General features: G+C 38.6%; 1 protein-coding gene across 3 annotated transcripts in view; it reads right to left on the bottom strand.

The window, feature by feature from the left end:
• The window catches only part of HPSE2 (heparanase 2 (inactive)), a 538,231-nt gene that overhangs the window by 124,081 nt on the left and 393,427 nt on the right, over positions 1-20,723 (bottom strand). For all 3 annotated transcript variants that reach the window (XM_006925894.1, XM_006925895.1, XM_006925896.1), the window contains 2 exons: positions 16,327-16,420; positions 2,889-2,995 (listed from right to left, as the gene is read on the bottom strand). In XM_006925894.1, the coding sequence (XP_006925956.1) occupies positions 2,889-2,995; positions 16,327-16,420 (201 nt within the window). The remainder of the gene's footprint in view (positions 1-2,888; positions 2,996-16,326; positions 16,421-20,723) is intronic.

The following is a 20,723-nucleotide window of genomic DNA, read 5'->3' as shown; positions in this document are numbered from 1 at the left end:
GAGCCTAGCACAGTCACCTACCAAAATTATATACACTTAACAAATGAATGTTAATTAGTAAATATGATTTTTTTCCTAGTATCTGGGGAATTTTTGAAGGAATTCTAACATGAGAAGGGAGAATACGCATCCTCCTCTCCAAATCCACATCCTATATGCACATCCCTGCAGCATATACGGCTAGGGCCAGAACCCCTGCTTCCTCACGGCTTTCAGAGCGCATGGTTAGTGCTGAAGGTATCTTCCACTTCTTCCTGTAATAATAAGCCCCTGAGGGGGGAAATAAATGATGTTCCAAGTCTACCTTTTATGCTCAGGTAGAGAAAGGTGGTAAGATGACTGGAATATTCCACCAAGGATGCTACCACAGCCATTTTTTTCTTTTCCACAGAAGTTTACTGAATATCTACTATATGTCAGACACTACTGGAAGCTGGAGACACAGTAGTATACCAAGGGGATATTGTAGTGCATCAAAGAAGCTCAAAGCCCTGACTGGCAGCAAAGAATTCTGATTCATGCATGCATGGGCATGTGCACTAGTAAGCTCCCAGTTATGCCCTATATCAAAAACAAAACAAAACAAAACACTAAAAAATGCCTTATTTCCAATTTCTTGCTAACTTTCTGGGGCTTCCTATAATGCTTTGCTTTTTTTTTCCAGGAAGCAACTTATGCCCCTTTGAGAATTGGACTGGAAGGGCATAATGCTGGGTAACTGCCATGGAACTGAGAGTAAATGGGTTCTAAAGAAGTGAGAGAAGACCAGGAGCTAGTTTTCACATGATCTGTGTCAACCAAGCAAATGGGGGTCTGAACAACAACCAAAATCTAAAAACTATGATTATCTGTGTTCTGCAAAATGACTGCAGAGATCTACGGGTATTTGGCTGACGCTTGTGAAAGGACAGGTCTTTCTCCAGCTCCCTCCACAAAGGTCTGCGGTATTTCTCATTTCACACCGTTCCCTAATGGGAAGAATGCTCATGAAAATACTTGGTACAACTGGGCTGCTTGCTGGGGCCTGCAGGAGAGCGCTTTTGCGACAGATAAGCAAAAGCCATTCCACTGATGATTCCAAGAGGTCCCCTATAGTACTGACTGCCAACTTCACTTCTCACCCTTGCCTGAGGGCTCACAGTGAAACCCAGTGGGAAGTGTCTTTTTGAAAGACAACTCTTGGAGATACTGTATCAAATGCTGATTCACTCCATTTCATTCATCTGAACCATGCTCATTGAATAACTGCTCTGTGCCACTCAGTGTTAGGTGCTGAGAACACAGAGATGGAAGACCCAAGGTATCACAGTGTGTTACACTGACTCATTATCTTCACCTGCATTTGCAGAATTCCATCTGTAAAGGCAATCTACTTAACTGACCTGATTTATCCTCCATAAATGTATTCAAGAAGCTTCTTGGGAGGGCCTTGCTCAACCAAAAAGCCAGGACCACAGAACTAGACTAGACCAGGTTTGTCCATGGTCCTGAGGGGTTTGTTCCTGCCATGTGACACTGGCAGGCCAGTCAGAGGCCCTTATGCTTCTGGCTTAAGTTTCTCCAGACAACGGCAGCAGCCCTCAAATTCATTTTCCCATCCCCGTTTTTCCAAACTCTTGAGCATATTATTGCCAAAGCCAACAAAGCCAACCTTTTAAAACCCAGGTCAGATGGTGTCCCTCTCCTTTTCCAGAATCTTCATTGGCTTGCCACTGAGTACAGAACAAGGCCTCATTTCCTCTGCCTGGTTTTCAAGGCCTTCTATGATTAAGCGGTAAACCTCCTCCCTAGTGTAGCCTTCACTACATCCCTGCAGATGCCGAGGCTTTCACCACACTAATAATTTTCCTCTCCTGGTTCTTTGCCCATAATGTTCCTACAGTCGAGAATTCTCTCCTCTCCAACCACTGTTCTCCACCTATGGAAATTCTCTATGTTCCATTTGAACGCCACTTTTTCCATGAAGCCCTTCCCGACCCTCCCAGTCAGAGAAATTCTGAATTCCTTTGCATGTCTATCACTTTCCTTTTGTAGACAGACCACGTGACGCAGAAAGAGAGGTGGTCTGATGTAGTGGCAAAGAAGCTGGACTCTGGAGCACATTGCCTGGGCTCGAGTCCAATCTCTGCCACTAACTAATAACAGCATCTACCTCTCTGGGTTGTAACAGTATCCATTTCACTGGTGAAAAAGGTAAAGGGATTAAGAAGCACAAAGTAGGCATGGGATGTAAAGTATAGCATAAGGAATATAGTCGACAATATTGTAGTAACTATGGTGTTAGATAGGTACTAGGTTTATTGGGTGATCACTTCATAAGTTATATAAATATCTAATTGCTATGATGTATACCTAAAACTAATATAATATTGTATGTTAACTGTTACTGAAAAATAAGAAAAATATTTTTTAAATTATTAACTATATATAAAGCACTTTAGACAGTACTTGGCACATGGTAAGCACTATAGAGTTAAAATTATTATTATTATGGCACTTATCTTCAATGGCTTTACTTATCTATTGTTTTCCTTTCTCCAGTCATAAGTTTCTGGAGGGTAAAAATCCTGTATTACTCTTACCTAACCCCCAGGATTATGGTGAAAATTAGATGAGAAAATGTATGTTGTCAGCACTGTGTTTTGTACTTGAGACATTAAATAAATTTATTACTTTTATGACTACTGCTACTACTCTTGCTTTGATGCCCGTGACTGACATTCTAGTATCTAGAGAAGTTCCTAATCACTGTTTGTTGAACGGTTAAACACATTCACAACCGGAGCCAAGCCCTCCAACCTCCCTGCAATGGGCAGAATACTGAGCGCTGCCCAGGTTCACTGTCCCTTCCTCAGAGCTCTGGGAGCGAAACTGCAAGTGTTACTTACAAGAATCCTGCAGCATAGGAATCTGATAGATTGTTTGTGCCTCCAGCTGAGGTGGTCACCACACCTTCAAGCCAAATCTTCTTTCCTGGAGTGTACGTATTAACCACCTGTTCACACAACACAAGCAGAAAGGGATAATGAGATTTTAAAAAGCTGTTCCTAAATGAGAAGGAATACCTATTCCCTTAAGGAAGTTCTTCTGACCTCTTGCTCCCAGGTAATTCTGTGCTTTTTTCACATTGATGCACCCCACATAGTGTGACACATAAGCATTAATGTTGATATGAGCGGACATGTATCAATATTAATAATAAAAAATGAAATGATCATTTTTTCCTAAATAAATACAATGTGACAGGAGAACAAGTACATATTCTGGGACATAAACTGACTGCAACACCCTTAACTGGAAAATATAAATCTATAATGTTTCCATATTAACAAATATTGAGAAGCAACTTTTCTTAATGTTCTGTGATAGCACATTCATGGGTAAGCGTACTGTCCATGCATCCGAAGCCATGAATCATGAGAGAGGGTAAAGATCAATGTTTGGGAGAGGTATTTTATAATTACCTGGGCATGTATGTATATTACAACCACATTTTGAAATAACTGCAGTAAGTGTAAAAAGAAAAAGCACTGACCCACAGGTGAAAAGATTTTACACAAGAAGCAGTCTTCTAAGCAGAGGCAAAGCCTCTTGTCAAGTGGTGGCCCTCTGAAGTTTTGAAATGGCCCCGTCTATGATACACAAGTTGGAGACTGGCCAAACTATCCAGATCAGAACTCAGATCCTTCGGAGAGCAATCTGGCAATACTGAGGGATTATGTTGCGTGATCCTGGAAAGCTTGTCTATAGGTAGTTCATTTGGGAAGTAATAACAGACAATAGGAATGAGGAAACTGGGAGACTGAAACAGGGAAGAGGGAAAACCAGTACAAGGAAGCATTTTCAAGCTGGCAACTACTGCTGGCAATTTGTACTCAATCCCACAGGGATCTTGGTATGAACTGTGCCTCAGAACTGACCCCCAAGAGGGGAAAAGGGGACGTATTTGTCCCTTGGCTCATATCTTCCAAAGGTCAAGAGTAGCCTCCTGACTATTAACCTCTCCCCCACTCCCCATTTCGTTGTACAGGCCTGAGTGCTAAGCAGATTCCCTGTGTTCTATATCTTTGTTTTAAAAAAGTCCTAGAGCAGGAAATGAAAAGCCAGGCCCCATGACACTACACCAACACCAAGGAACCTAAAGAAGACCATCTAGAATGTAGTGAGTAAAGGAATGAAAGATTTTTTAAATGGTCAGAAAACAAAAGAGGGGTATTTCTATTCTGAGTGTGATGAAAACTATTGGAGGGATTTAAGCAAGAGTGATACGATTAGATTTATGTAAAGATTACCGTAGCTGCTATGAAATAATACATATATAAAACGATCATGAAAACTGTAAAGTGATAAACAAATTAAAGTTCTGTTATTTCTCTGACCACGCTGAACTTCAGTGAGATGGAAATGATATCTGACGGCGTTGTGCCAAGGATAAATAACTTTAGGCCAATCACAGAAAGATCCTGAGAGCTAGTGAGAAGGGGCATAGGTGTAGCAGATGAACATTTATGTGAATCCCTCTAAAGTGATGAATGAACTCAGAGGAATTAATTCTAAATATATTTACAGTTTTGTGGAGGATTCTGAACCATCATTTATGATCCTGGAATGAAGTCCAGGAGCCTATGGACTAATTCCTAGGAACCCTGAACTATCAGCTTTTGGAGGGCAAGGTTCCTCTATTATTTACTTTTGTATTCACTTTCTAGCACAGTGCCTGGCACAGAGTAAGTGCTTAACTGGAGACTGTGGTGCTCTAGCCACCCAGGGAGGTCCATACGATTCCAAACCTGTCCATGGATAAGCTCATAGGAAACTGTCATTCTTTAAAGAAGTTATATAACTTAAGAAAGGGCAACTACACTGGTCAAAGAATTGGAAGCAATACCTTGATTGTAAAAACATCTTAGAGATCAGGGAAAATTAAAGCATACAATGAAAACCTATAACAGCATGAAAGACCTAGAAAAAAGCAACACTTTTTTTTTTTTTTTTTTGGTTTAAAGCTCAGAATACCAAGCCAGGGGTCTGCCCCTTGAATACTGAAAGATGGAAATTTCAGAGAAGGAAAAGGAAATACTGCTTTGCTTATCAAGCGATTTATATATAGAATCCAATAATCCTAGAACTGGTAAAGACAAATCGTCATCCAATGTGATTTGGATACCAGAAGGATTTTTTGACATATCAAGCTCATAATAATGTTCTTAAATTGAAGATAAGATGATAATCATGTGTTTCTACCACTTTTTCTGTGAGGGCATTTGTCAGAAGTACTTAATTAGAAGATGGCATGACCAATTTGGAGTGGCAATTTGTATGAGATGATTATATTTCAAAAGAAATTCAAAGTCTAGCTCCTTTAAATGAGAACTTGATTCCAGAAAATGGTTAGATTTATAAAATACCGTGTACACAGGAATCTGCAAGGACACAGACACTGTAAATAAAAGTCCATCTGAATTCGCTTCTGACTTGCAGGGAGACGGGAGGAAACAATCTAAGAATTATTACTGAGTAGTGGTTAGGGGCATGGACTCTGCACACAGATTGCCTGTGTTTGAATCCTGGCTCTATCGTTTACTCACTGCATGACCTTGGATGTGTTACATTACCTCTATGTCTTAATTTCCTCAGCTGTAAAATTAAAATAATACTACCTATCTCAGCACTTTTTTTGATAGTTAAGTTACCCAATATTCATAAAGTACTTGGAAAAGTGTCTGGCATATGGTAAGCTCTTAAAGTGTAAATCAAATATTACCAAGACCACTCTCTTGTCCAAAGCATATGCAATTGTATTTAGATCAATCTAGTATTAGAGTTGGTGGCTTTTCTTTTGGACACAACACTTGTGGTGGTAGGTGACAAGCCAGGTGTATGCTACATAGCAGAGAAAGGCCTGTTTAGAATTTTAAATGCACATGGATAATTCATTTTAGCATAATGAGCATTTAGAGCAGTTTATTTACCTACTCTCAGCACAGGAGCAATTCCTGTTGTTTTCTAGAAAAGCCTCACGAACAGAAAACACCAGGTGAGGTTAACTTTGATACAAAACCTAAACCAGTTATATGAAATCTTCTGTGGAAAAGAGATTTCCAGAAAGTATTCATGTTAAAGATCCTGGGAGTCGTTGGTATTAATCAATGAGGATTTTCCGAGCATTTACTGTTTGGGATGTGGTGAGAGGCTTGATGAGCTGCGTGTGCATCATAAACAGAAAAGACCATCTTGGTGACGTGGGAGAGGTACTGAGGCTGGGTGCTGGTTGGGACTAGGAAGGAAATCGGTATGGACAGAAGAGGAGTGGAAAAAAAATCAGGAAAAGCAAATGGAACCACCTGCAAAATTCCCTGAGAAAGTAAAACTCTAAGAAACTGAAGGCTATAGTTCAACACTGTGGTTTTCTACGTAAATATGATTCTCCCTGTGCTGAAAGAGAGAAAATTGCAGGACTAGAAAAAAACAAGGGTATGCTGCTGAGAAATGATGTGCCAGTGAAGGCTGTTTTAAGGAACACGCTGTCTGGGGAGGGAGAAGTGCAAATGCTGAGATTGCTAATTTGAGGGAAGCCGAGTGGTTGGCCCCCTTTTAGCAGTTCTTTGTCCCTGACAGACTTCAGCCCTGGGGCCTATGGACAACAGGGAATTGTGAGACATCCACAAACAGCTCACCAAGTGGCCAGTGGCTGCTCAGAATCCTTGGGCTTGCTAGGGGCAGGGTGGTGCGAAGGGCAACCCTTCTAGCTCTCTTCCCTCACATTTCAGGGGTTGAGGACATCAGGACTGTTTCTAGTGGCTATGCTGAAAGAGGAGGGGTGTGAGGGAAGAGAGAGGTTAGGAAAAACAGCACTGACTTTTTTAAAAAAAATTTATTTTCTCTACCACTTTGAATTTTTTTAAAAAAGGAAAAAACAGTAAAAATAAGAAAATAACCATTTATGTGGCACTTTCTCAAACCTGAGCTTCCTTTCCCTGTTTCTCCAAAAACTGAGATCTAAGTCTTTAAAAAAGACTCCTGAGAGCCTGGTCTCAGCCATTGGCTATGCAAGAGATGGTAGTCTTGCAGCAACAGACATGTTGTTTATGGTTATCCAAACCCAACACCTTCCTTAATGAGAAAGGAAGCAATAAAACAGGAACAGTGGACAGCCCAGCTGGGCTAATCAGTCCTGGCAGGAGGCCCACCCTCCAAAAGAAGCTGGAGTCCATTAATTCCAGCATCTCATCTACTTGGAACTCAACCTTCCCCAGGACCTCAGGAACAGCAGTAGCTCTTTAAGAAACCTGAACTGGTCCCCTCTATCATTTGTTCAAAGGAGCAGAATAGCTTCAGGAAGCTTCTTAAATCTTACCTTCGCACAGAACTCTTCTTGGGGGTGTCCCTGTCTCTTTGTTCCTTATTATATTTATAAGGGGTCCAGGTGAGAGTTCAGTAATGTTTCAGTGTTTCTTTCCATCTTTCTTGTGTGTTTCTGACTCTAAGCTACCTACTATAATCAAAGAGGAGGGGAATTATTCTGTTCTGCCCTCTCCTTCCTCATTGTCCCTTAGTGAGTGTTGGATTTTATTTCTCCCTTGGTCTTCTTACCAAGTCCATTCTCGTCTAGTCCACCCTCTACACTGCTGCCATTTGTTAGCTTGACACGTCTCTCCCCAGTTTTGAAATGTTCACTGGTTTCCCATTACCAGCAGCAATACTCAATCACGTGATCACAAAGAGAGGTCCATGTGATTAGTTAAGAGATGTAACTTATAAGAGTTAACTTGTTTCTAATAAAACTGAAAGCAGTGATCTAGGGATGATTTACTTAAAAAAAGGAGTGGATTCAAAGTTGTCATAGTAACATTCTTTTCATGCACCATTATGAAATTTTCCTTAACTAGGGAGGGAGGCAGGAACAACAACTAAAGAATCAGTAACTACACACAACTCATGGTCTATTTTATCCATTTGTTCATGGGAGTATGTTAGATATAGTGAAATCACAGTGAGAACCACTGACCCCGTAGGATATAATGCCAACTACTTTAATTATCTCGGTATCTGAGATTCTTCATAACCATCCCTTAGCTATCTCTTTTTCCCTCCCTCCCCATAACTCCTATGGTTTACAACACAGAATGGACTCACCATTTTCAACTACATGATCTTTTAGGTTTTTACTGATCACCTTCTCACCTACCCATTCCTCACCCACGTTGTCTGATTTTTTCTTTATGACTTGATTCACATGTTCCTGCCTCTGTGAAACTTTCCTTATACCTTGAAAAAATTAATTCTTTCCCTTGGGCCCCAAAGTTCTTTGAATCTATCTCTGACCTTGATATTATTATACTGAGTTATAATTTCCTGTTTGCTATTTGTTTTCCTTCCTACACTGTAAGCAGCTTGAGAAAGCCACATGTTTTTCCTTTTTGCATGTCCTATAGAATGCTTGACAGTTAACTTATTAAGTACTTGTAAAATAATGAGATAATGAAATAACTTACCTGTTAATAAATGAGAGAGATAATATTTTCCTTATGAAAAGGCTGAATTTCAGAGAAGATAATTAATAGTTTCAAAACTTAAGAGCAAACACCAAATCCTCACAGTTTAAGTTCAGGGCTCTGTCCACTTTCTAATTGAATTTTCCTGTTTGAAGAGATCTAGAGGCTTCTGGTTGACTAAACTGCCTCCATATTTAAGATGTCCTTCTTAGGTTAGACAAGCTGGGCTATTCTGAGCTCAGTCATTCCACTATCTCATCATACTCTTCTTGATTTATTTCTTCTGTCTAATGTGTTTTCTGTGTTTCATTAATTTTTTTTTTATGTATAATTTCTTTTTATCATCTTCCTGTTCTGGAGTGCCTTTTTTGCCCCTTTTCTTCTCATATCAGATCAATTTTTAATTAGTGGCTTCTGTGTCATTTTTAGGATTTTCTCTGCTTTTGTTATCTCAAACCACAGAAAAGCAATTGAATGTAATTGCAACAAAACATGAAATTAAAATAAGACATATACAAAAAAGATAAGTCACCAGGGAAGCAAGGAAATTATGAACATATGCAAGAAAATAAGGAAGAAAGTTTCACAGAGTCCCAAAGCAATGACTATGGTCAAGGATAAGTGCTGGTGAAGGGAGAAATTGGAAAGCAGCTAATTGCACATAAATCACTCTTCTTCCCTTCCCCAGTCCTCTTCTGTGACTAACTAACCCCTCAGCCTTATTGGACAGTCTACCTACTGACATGCCATAGGTTCCACCTGTGTCAGGGAAAAATTCCTCTCACTCAGGAAAAACCCTCTGATGTCTCCACTTCTATGTGAAAACATTGGAAAGTCATCCTAAGTTGCCTCTTCCTTCTGAAGAAGTTTTTTGCCCTGAACAGCAATTTGTTCCCAGGGCCATTCCTTTAATTGTCCATGGGCAGCATGTGCCCTCACAGTGCCATTGCCTTGCACATTACAGGACCAAAAACCTGTGATGCACATGAAACATCAGTGGAGTCCAGTGAATAAATGCAAATCACTCCCTGAAAAGCCTTGCCCACTTCTATTATCTAATATTGTGGTAATATTAGATATTACCTAATATATAGCACCAACTTTCATTTGACCTTCATTTCTAGGACACCCATCCCAAATTATATCAACTGATTTGAGGATCAAAGTGATGTTCTTTCACCAGGAACATTCAGTAGTCTTCTTTAAAAGCCTACCTCATCCTGGGTGGTTAGGAATGTTACGTGGATTACAAAATAAATGGTTAACAAGTATAGGAGATACAGAATAGTATATTAGATAAGAATGTGGATTCTGGAATTAGGTGGGTCTGGGTTTGAATTCGAATTTTACTACTTAGCAAGTGTGGCCTTGAGCAAAATACTGGTTTCTTCAATGGATTTGTAATATATGATGTACTCAAATGGCAGCTGTAACCTAAAAGATAATACAATTACTATATTTCTGTAAGTTAATGATGCATTTTACATTTTAATGGTTTTGAAATCAGAATGCTTTTCATAATAATATCAAAAGAAACCTGTCAGCTGTTTACTCTCTCCTTCCAGCTGTTATTAAATTGATGGTATATTTTATAATTATTTGTGTGAAGAATCAAGAAAATATGGTTTATGGAATGACAATCATCTAAACTTCAGAGCCCTTTTGTAGTAAACATAGCTTTCCAGCTAGATTTCCCCACTTATCACTAGTGTCTCATATATGAAAGAGCAGAGCCAAAGTTATGCTTGGGTCATATTCTCCCATTTGCAGATGCACAGCCAAATAGGGTCACAGTAGCTAATTTACTGGGAAGCTCATGAAGCTTAAAATTCCAGCTCCCTCCATTCGTAGGCATCTACTGTTGTCTTGGGCAGGCCCTTGTAATATGTTCATTTTGTCAGGTGTACTTCTAAAACGTGCAGATTTGTGTTTTCTTTTTCTTAAAGAGATCTCCATTGTATAAGCTTCTAGCCCCATAAAACTTAGAATCACCCATGAATGTCACTAAGGTATTAAAGTGGCACAGTGTGTATTTGGAGTCCTCTGCCTCTCCTGAGTACTTCCTTGGCCTGTGTTTTTCCTTCCCTTCCATCAAAACCTGCTCTTGGAAAGGACCTTCTATTTGGTATCGACACCGTAGTATGACTTTAAACCAGAATAGTTTACCTCTTCTCAGGTTATTTACATTTTATGTTCTCTTTCTAATGGAAGATTATTTTTCTAAAATGAAATGTCCAGCATTAGCAGACAGTGCAGTTATTTTGAGCTATGAAGGGACCTTTTCTTCACCCCTAAACACACACCCAGAAAAGAATCTCCTACTGTGCCTACCCATTGGCATAGCCCACTCATGAATGCCTAAATCAATTTCTATCTATTCAATGCTGTTACAAAGTTAGTAGCAGATTAGATTCTTCCACATGTGAATGAATAGCGGAGACAGCAGATACAAATGTGAATGAGACAAAGACATTACTTCTTTAACACTTCCTCCACTATTTTACTCTCCTCATTCACCTTCCTCTCCCTGCCTGCCTTCCTCCCTCTAACATTTATTGAGCACCTGTCAAGTGAAAAGCAATATGTTAGGCTCTGGAACATTAAAATAAGCATTTACCATTACTGAATGAATGAGTGAATGCATGAATCAATGAAATACTGATTTTTGTGGTGATACAACTGTTCTGATTTCATTTTCCAGTTTTCTTCATTAGAGAAAGTTATCATCATTGTCCTCATTTTTCCTTTAGTTGTGCTTCTAGTTAATGATCCTGAAAAATAACTTATTCTTTTACCCTCTTCCCCTTTGATATACTAAAAGGCTCAAATAAGTAGGTAAACCAGGAGGTTGATTGAGAACAGAAGTTTCTTTTTTTGATCTATTAATTACTTTAAAAGGATTAAATATTCCTCTGCTTTACCTGCTTCTATGATCCTGCAACTAAGATATATTGGAAAAAGTGGAATATTGTTACTGTATTTATTGAGACTTCAAAGAGTTAAACTTTATTAAATATTATAAGCAATCATAAGCAATGAGATGTTAACAAAAGAATGACTGTGGTTACACTATGAACCATATAAACCACTCCCTCTACCACACACATCGGTAATCAAGAACCCTCTGATCATACCCTAAGAAGAATTGTATAAATGAGAAGGTGTCTATCCTTTAGGTGGTAGCCTAAATGTCACCATCTCTGGGAGGATTTCTCTTATTTCTCTTCCTTTAGAAGATAGATCTTTCCCACCATGGGCTCCCATTGCACCCTATATGCCCCTATCATAGGAGTCATCACATATGATTATCATTGCTTGCTTCATTAAATAGTTTTCCACTAGACCATAAAGTCTATGAGGACAACTACCATATCAGTCTTGCTTACCATTTTATCCTCAGGGGTCTGGAAAATACTAAGAATGTTATAAATGGTTGATAAATAAAAGAAGGAAGAAAGAAAAGAGGGAGGAAAGAGGGAGTGTTTCAAATATTAGGGAAGCCAAATGTTCAGTTTATTGGTATTCAAAACGCAATCATATGGACAGTTCTTTTGGAAATTCTTCCCTTATGTCTGGGGTTTCACCAACTCCTTCCTGTGCTTATTGAATTGCTGAAAATAATATCACAAAGTGTTATTTCCTCCTCTGATTCCTCTAGGAGATGAAGACACAAATCATAGAATCAAAGTGACTTAAGCCAAAGTGGTTCTTATTGGTTCTTATGTCATTGTTTTGGAGTCAGCCCAGCTATCCATACTATACCATCTGTATTGTATCCTGAACATCTCTCACTTTCCCATCAGACTCTTGCCTGCATTGTTAGATTCTGAACTTTTTCCCTTGACTCATCTCACAAAGTACGAACGATTATCCTCATTCTAATGGAAAGGAGAGAGTGCATGGATCATCCGAAGAAGTGAGTTGTCCAAACATTATCTCTGTTTGGCTTTCTTGTAGATTTTCATACAACAAGAATTCACCCACTGCTCAGAAAACCGAGAATTTTTCTACAAGTGGCAGTTCAAATTTGGAAACCACAGCTGTTTGAAGCAATTGAGTCATTGTATTTCAAGTGCCAAAAATATCACCTATCATATTCTCCAGGGTTCAAGGAAAGAGAAAAGAGGAAAAAAGCAAAGACCAAGTTGAAGATAAAGGTAGCATGAAGCTTCTCCAGTTACATAATTGTTATTAAAAATAACTACAATAACAAAACAACAATAATAGCAATAAGAACTAGCATTCAATAGCAATTAACAAAACAGGGCTTCACATGACCTTCCTAAACTTCCTAAGAATGAAAGAAGATAGTATTCTTAGCATCTTCATTTTATACATGAAGAAACAAAATCAGAGAAATTAAGTAATGTCCCAAGGTCACACAACTAAGCCTGAGCTCCAATCCAAGTCACCAGACTTCAAATCCTGTATTCTATCTCTTATTCAAACAGTCTCACCACTGACTTATCTAACCAATCCCACATGAATCTGTTTTGGTGGAAAATCTGCCCTTTTTTCCATCTCTGTGGGCCTCAGGGTAAGGGTGTCATTAGGAATTCTCTGAACTTCCCAAAGTAGAGAAAAAAACAAAGATTCCATTTCTAGTTTTTGAATGAGCGTTTCAGGTATATATATATTAAAATCTTACTTGGCTCATCTCCAGACTAGTTTTTGAGGCTCACAAGAAAAGTTTAGCAACTCTGGACTCTATTTTCTCATACCCCTTCCCACTCACAGGGGACTTCAGGAACAGCCAAAGCAACTTTTCAACTGGCAAAACAGCCCTCATTTCCCTAGGGCAGGCTTGCACCTAGCACATCCTAGACTGTGGTAAGAGAATCTTATCCTGGACGTCCTAACAACTGAGTTCAGGCTGCTGCAGCCAATGAAGAGCCTATCCCATGAATCAAATCTCAGGGAATCTGTGATCCAGCAACACCTCTGGCAGATACCCATTTAAGGCAATATCTGGCAGGAGCTTTGTAAAAGACAGTTAGAAATAGAAAACCAGTCAGATAGATGACTGAAGGCTACTAAATGAAACAGGGAGGATAGAACTTTGGCAGAGAGTATTTTTCAAAAATAACTGCAAAAGTATTTCTGATCCTATACATTCTTTCAGAATCTTGCCACCCTCCCATCAAAAGAAGTTTATTTTCTTTCCCCTCAAATCTTTATTGGTCTTGGTGACTGTCTCATTGAATAGACTATGACTAAAGTGATGCCCTGTGACTTCTGTGGGTAGGTTAGAGAAAGTGATATAGTTTCCACCCGGCTCTCTCTTGGGCACCTGACTTTAGAACCTTGGGAGAAAGCCCAGGCTACATGAAGAGTTTATATGTAGGTATTTCAGTTACCGGTCCCACAAAGGTGCTAGTCGATAGCTGACATCAACTAACTGCCAGACGCATGAGTCAACAAGCCTTCTGATGATTCTAGTCACCAGCCTTTGAGTCATGCCAACCTTTGAGTCTTCCAGTAGAAGCTTCAGACATCATGGAGTGATATCTATTTCACAGTTCCCTGTGGGAATTCCTGACCCACAGAATCCATGGGCATAATAAATGGTTGTTTTAAGCCACTAAGTTTTGGGGTAATTTGTTGCACAAGACATAACCAGAACAGTAACCGAGACCTGAGGGGACCTCGGGGCATGTTCTATTTGCAATAGCCAAAAGGTGACTACAGGCCTTACTGCTAATTCTAGCCATCCTCTGCCAGGTGCCTTCTGCATGTAGGTTATTTCTCTTAGAGTCTCCACTGTTTCTCCCTGAAATCACACTTTGCCCTCCCCATCCAAGTCTATCAGACATGTTTTTAAATGTCTGAATCTCAACTGTGCACAGGGTTTGGGCCCTCTTCCTTTAGTTTCTTTGGTCCTACCTGCACAAATCAGGAGGTAAGCTTAGCTTACTTATTTTAGTGTTTGAACATTCTGTGATTAAGGAGTATGCATTGGTGGAGGGTGATTGGTAGTGGAGAGAAAGGGGAGAACCTAATTCCCAACACCTTTGTCTTAGTTCTGATTTAAAGCTTTTTGTTCTATTTAAATAATTACAGGAGCAGAGTTAGAACCTTCACTCTCAGTGCCATGACGTCACTGAATCATCTTACTTCCAACAACCCTTTGATCGTGTCATTAAACTCAAAACCAGAAAGGTAAAAAATATAGGACTCATCTATTTTGTACAGTGTTGTATAAAAACACTTGGAATACTGCTGAAACACATTAAGTACTCAATACATATCTACTGAAAGAAAGGAAGAAAGAAAGAAAGAAAGAAAGAAAGAAAGGAAGGAAGGAAGGAAGGAAGGAAGGAAGGAAGGAAGGAGAGAGAGACAGAGAGAGAGAAAGAAAGAAAGAAAAAGAAAGAAAGAAAGAAAGAAAGAAAGAAAGAAAGAAAGAAAGAAAGAAAGAAAGAAAGAAAGAAAGAGAAAGAAAGAAAGAAAGAAATTCCCTCCCACCTTTACTTACTTTTAGAGAGCAATATCTAATATCAAGAAAGAAAGAAAGAAAGAAAGAAAGAAAAAGAGAGCAATATCTAATATCGGGTTAGCATAATATGCTTAGAAAACTGTAGTGTTCAATAGGTTGACATTCTACTACATTAGGTAATATGTTTCTCAACCTGCTCAAAGTATTAAACCTTAAAACTGTGAGTTCCTCCAGGGTAGAGATCATATCTTATTCCATTTTGTATCCTAGCACCTGGCTCTTTGCCTGGTACTTGCTTAGTGCTCAGTGAACATTAAATACTTAAATGTTAAAAACTAAATGAATGTCAAACAGACACTGGAAGAGATATTTCAAGTCATACAGTTCCCCTAGGCCTTGCCTAGTAAAAGGCAGTGACAGATAAGGGTGCTGGCCAATGCATCTAATCCCCAGAGGGATCAAACATGGGTGCAAAAGTCCAGAAGGCCTAAAGCTTCTCAGCCTCTAAAACCCTTTGAGAATAAGAGGACTCAAAGAGATATTTGTAATCTGAGTGTGATGTCGATACGCATGCAAAACAGGGTACAGACTTCCACTTTAGCAATCAAAAGTGCTTTTCTATGATTGTTCCAAATAGGATTTTATTACATAGCTAATTTTAAATGAGCCATTCATTAATTTGTCCATTCACTTATTTATTCATCCCATATTAATGGAGACCTACTTGTTGCTATTTTTCTGTAAATTTTCTGCAAATAACTATTAAAAATAGAGATGTCTGAGATCCACTCCAGAAATACTATATCAGAACATCAGAAGTGAGATTAGAAGTTTTACAAGAAAGCTCTGGTGATTTTGTTTGTACTTAAGTTTGAGAACTATTGACCAAAGGTGTTTGCTAAGAGGATCTACATGCAATTGCTTAATATAATATAGCTTTCCTCACATCCTTACAAAAGTAAGATGTCTCAGCTAATTCTAAGACATACAGATATGGTGTATGGCTCAGAATTGCCAATGCCCTAGACCAGAATTTCACTGAATGAATATAATCATTCTCTTCTTAAACTAACCCAAAACAACTCCTGCAAAAAGAAAATAATGAAATAAACTTATCCTTAAGAAACTCATAATTCAGTAGCAAACTATTACAAAATATTTGTTATTAAAATAGATAAGTTTTAAACCTTGATAGGGCACATTCAAACCTTTCTCAATTTGAAAAACAATAAATAATCACCAACTGTGAGAGGGAGCTCTATATCATGCGAATCAGGACTGTACTATTTTTCTACCCTGATTTCCACAGTGCTGACACCCAGCTGGGACCCTGTGACCTTTTCCTTGCCTTTCCCCCAAACTGACCCCTCTTCTTCCCAGGAGACTTTTACTCACTTTCTGAATTTTCCTAATCTGGTCAGAGAGTGTGTCTAACAGGCGAGTTTTCAAGAAGTCCATCACCTTGACCACCCGGCCATCAATGTAGCAACTGGAATAAAAATAAAATAAGAATCAGATAAAATCTCGAGCAGGAGACTACATACACTTCTCTAGTCAGAGGTCTCTGTTGCTTGAGGAAATAGCCCAGGGTTCATGTGGGCTCTTATATCCTAAAATGTGCGACCCTGGGTACATTTCAAAGAAATAATATAATTTTTATTTTTTTCATTTCCTTCTCCATTTATGGGCTAATAGTGTGATTTTTTTTCAACCTTTGTCACATGAAACTACATTGCCTGCTCAATAGGAATTGACAGGAATCTGTAAAACAAATTGAGTAATGGGGAAAAGCTTACTTTCCCCACCCTAGGGAAAGTAATTTAACACCTATTCCATACCACCTCCACTCATAACTTAAAGTAATAAAGATATGCGAGAAGTTTGAAAGAATACTCAAATATTTTGATAGGTTTCCACACCTTTAAATAAGAAAACAAACCCCAACCACAAAAATCTGATTTAGTGCAGTGAGTGGGTCTCAAAGGTTTCATCTCTAGCTTGCCTCTTGCCTCTCTGGGCAAAATATCTTGTAGTCGATCTTCTACCACATCTGAAGTAAATGAATGGATGAATGAACGAATAAACAAACAAATAAATAAGTCAGACAGAGTAAAGTCCAGGAGCCCTCTCCTAAAATAGTAACAAGTTTGGCACTCATGGGTGTGAGGGTGTCTGGTTTTGTTAGGAAGTTTAAACGAAAAATCGAGTTGTGCTGATACTATGCTGTGAACAGGTAGACTAAAACAGGTCCATCCAACTCTTGGGGACTCTCTTTGTGAAGCCTCACTCTGAAGACTAAGTTGAGATTGGCCCAGGGTTAGCTGAACTTCATTATCTCAAACCTCCCCACCTCTACCTTTGCAAAATGCCAAATTAAATCAATTTAATTTAAATCAATGCTTATAACTCCCTTTTCCAATCCACTAAGGTCCCCTTGGCTAATAGCTAATGCTAGATTATTTCATTTTTAATAACACATCAACCTCTCAATACATATTACAGAACTATATGAGAATTCTTTTTTAATGTTAAATTCCCATACAAATATGATGTAGTAGACTGGTTAAACTTCTTTTTCTAATTGTAAATCAGGTACTGTGGTTAAAGTGAGGGTGGGAGATGAACTTCTCCCATTCAGCCTTCCCTTTGGCCTCCTCACCACTTCAGACATGTCCACAGAATCCAGCACTGATATGTTGGAAAGAGTATGGGTTTTGGAGCCAGAGACATCTGAGTTCAAATTTCAAATCAAGTATTTACCACTTATGTGATCTTGCACAAGTTATTGGCCTCTATCAGCCTCTTTTCTTATTCTCAAAAGAGAGGTAACATACCTACTTCTCAGGATTAATTGAAGATGAAGCACATAAATCTAAAGTGTCCGGCACTCAGCGACTCTTAGTTGTTGTTTTTTTTCTAATTTTTCTAATTTTCAGCTCACAAAGATGAGGTCATAAACAATAGGAGACTAATTAATTAAATTTATGTGAACACAGAATTCTAAATGTGGAATTTTATCAAAGGGTACATGCTTTTGAAAATTTTTGTGGTTTTTTATATTAGGGAATAAAACAAAACAATGATGTGGCCTTTTACCTCATTCCTGGTATGATCCAATAAACATTTATTATGTGCAATACACAGTGCTCTCGTGCCCATGTCCATTACCTCACAACCTCTTCCTACTAGTACTTCACTATTAGCATCTCCGATTTTTTTAAAAAGTTGTGATTAGATAGCATAGTACATGAAAGCCAGGCACATTAAAACATAGTAGTGTTAAAATTTAAAATAATTCATACAATGTTAATCTAACACACTGAAGGACATGCATACATGTTACTATAATACATGATAACTAGGCATAGGATAAAAATGAACTGTAATTACTGTTTATGTTTTAATGAAATGTATTACAGTTTTCTCTTTTCTTTTTGTTAGCTCCCAGTAACTATTTTAAACATCAGAATGTATACGTTTTGCTGATAACACATATAGTTTAAAACTTACTGAGATAAAAATGTCAGCTGTACTCTTTTCAATATGTAGGATTCCTGTGAACACTCTCCCTATCCCATATAATCCATGGCCCAAATTTGAGAGGCCCTTCACTCCTCCCTTCCTTCCTTTTGTCTTTTTTCTCAAGTACAAAGAAATTGGAGTTAGAAAATCTTGGTTCAATCTCAGCTTTGTCACTTATTACTTATATGATATTGAGTTTCTTTTTCTTTAAAATTGATTTTAAAAGAAACAATAGTATTTTCACAGGGCTACTATACCAATTAAATCTGAAAAAAGGCTGGGTAAAGAAGTTGACCCGTGAAAGGCATTCAATAACCACATCTACCCTCCAGGTTACTCAAGGGCCCAAGGTGGCAGCAACTGAAAAGCTATGTGATGGGGTGAAGAGGGTAGCATCTGCATGGAGAAGGACAGCATATTCATCCACAGTAGGATTTGGAATTAGGGAGGTATGGAGCACCAAGAACAGACTCTGGATTCCCAGTAGGTGGGAGGCTAAGGGAGGGATAGAGAGGGATGTGATTATGTTACAAAAATGTGGAGCTTCAAAAGACCTTAATGGTCACGTGATCTCAATCGTGTAAACTTGCTACAACATCTCTGAGAAGTGATTATCTAGGACAGATAATTAGTACTGTTCCACTGCATTATAGATCAAATTCATGAAAGGCTCTTCTAACATAGGTTTAAAATTTGTTCCCTCTTATTGTCCATTCAACAGCTGTTTTCTTAGACCCAGAAATAGTCCAATTCCTTCTTCATATGACATGTAGAGGAGAAATTTCAGTAAAAATTTTGGTATAAGATTTTTAGAGCCTATTCTTGGTTTGCTTTTAACCTAACAAGCTGGATTCAATCACTCTCAGTCGGTCTCAGGCTACTCTTGTAGGCTGTGAATTAGAGTGGAGCAGGGGAGAGGAGAGCTCCAGGCAGGAAACCTGAGTGACAAGGTTATCTTATCTCAATAGCGCAGGCAAGAAGGGATCTGAGTCTAAGTAAAGGAGGTCATGAAAAGAAGTAAAAGTGAGAGCCTGTGAAGGAAGAACTAATAAAATAAAGCTTCTGTAGAGTGTAAGGGAGAGAGGAAGGGAAACAATTATGACCATGAGCTTATGAGAACGTCTCGGAGAACACTGGTGCCAAGGACACGTAGGCCAGTCAGACTAGGTTTTGGGTTTGTCGAAGAGATGAATGATTCCGCTTGGAATATCAAAGATGCAGAGAATGTCAAAGAGGAAATATGTAACGGGTAGCTGGAGACATGAGGAGGAGGTACAAAAAAAGTTGAGACAAAATATTGACCTGGGTATCTTCTTCGTAAGTAATGAAGTAAGCCATGGCTATAGATGAGCTCTCCAAGAGAATAAGAGAAGTTAACGGAGATGTCAGACACCTTCTAAAATGTTCCACACATATGGCCCTGGGCATTGCCTCTACCTTTGGCCCAGCTAAGAGTCCCTTCCTTCACCAGCCTATCATGATCTTTTTAATAACCTCAGTCTGAGTCAAATTCATATTTGGATGTCAGAGGAATCTCCATATTATACTGAGAAGTTTCAGCAACTTTTATTTACAACATTAAACCCAGATTTATATTGTACTGTGGAAATAGCAACTTTTATTTACAACATTAAACCCACATTTATATTGTACTGTGGAAATATGAACAAACAAAACCCACATTTATATTGTACTGTGGAAATATGGTCTCCCAGAATTTAGTATCACTTTTAAGAAAGGGGATAATTTAACCATAGGTATGAGTCTGATAAATACCTATGCCTTTTTCTTGGGTACCCTTGAACAGCTAGCTTGCTGCACTTACCCTTCATAAGTGTGAAGCTTCTAAGGAAACATTAAGTGTCTACTATCTGTGATTATTTTTAAAATTCCTGCCTTTTACAGAGCTTTGGTTCTTTGATGGTAAAGAGCCCAGTCTATCATTTAGATTTGGACATGAAGAAGGTGGAGTAGCCTGTGATAACCATTTGGTAAGAATTAATTGTTAAAAATGATGAAGATGGAGATTTCTCACTACGACTAAGTAAAAGGAAGTAGGACTGGATTCCAACTGACTGTCCAGTGACCTGGGGGGAACTCTCTCTGCTCTTCTCTATCTTTCTCACTGGGATGATAAAGACCATTCTTAGCTATCAAACAGTATTGCCGCAAGAGTTGACTACTTTAGTAATGGCTAAAAAGGTATCCGAAGACTAAATAAATCAGAGAAGAAAGGAAGGATTGAGTGAAAGAAAGGAAGAGGGAAAAGA

Source organism: Pteropus alecto, unplaced genomic scaffold (assembly GCF_000325575.1).
Source record: "Pteropus alecto unplaced genomic scaffold, ASM32557v1 scaffold88, whole genome shotgun sequence".
In the NCBI taxonomy this organism is placed as follows: Eukaryota; Metazoa; Chordata; class Mammalia; order Chiroptera; family Pteropodidae; genus Pteropus; species Pteropus alecto.
The sequence above is the reverse complement of the archived record's forward strand: the minus strand, read 5'-3'. Positions and strand labels throughout refer to the sequence as shown.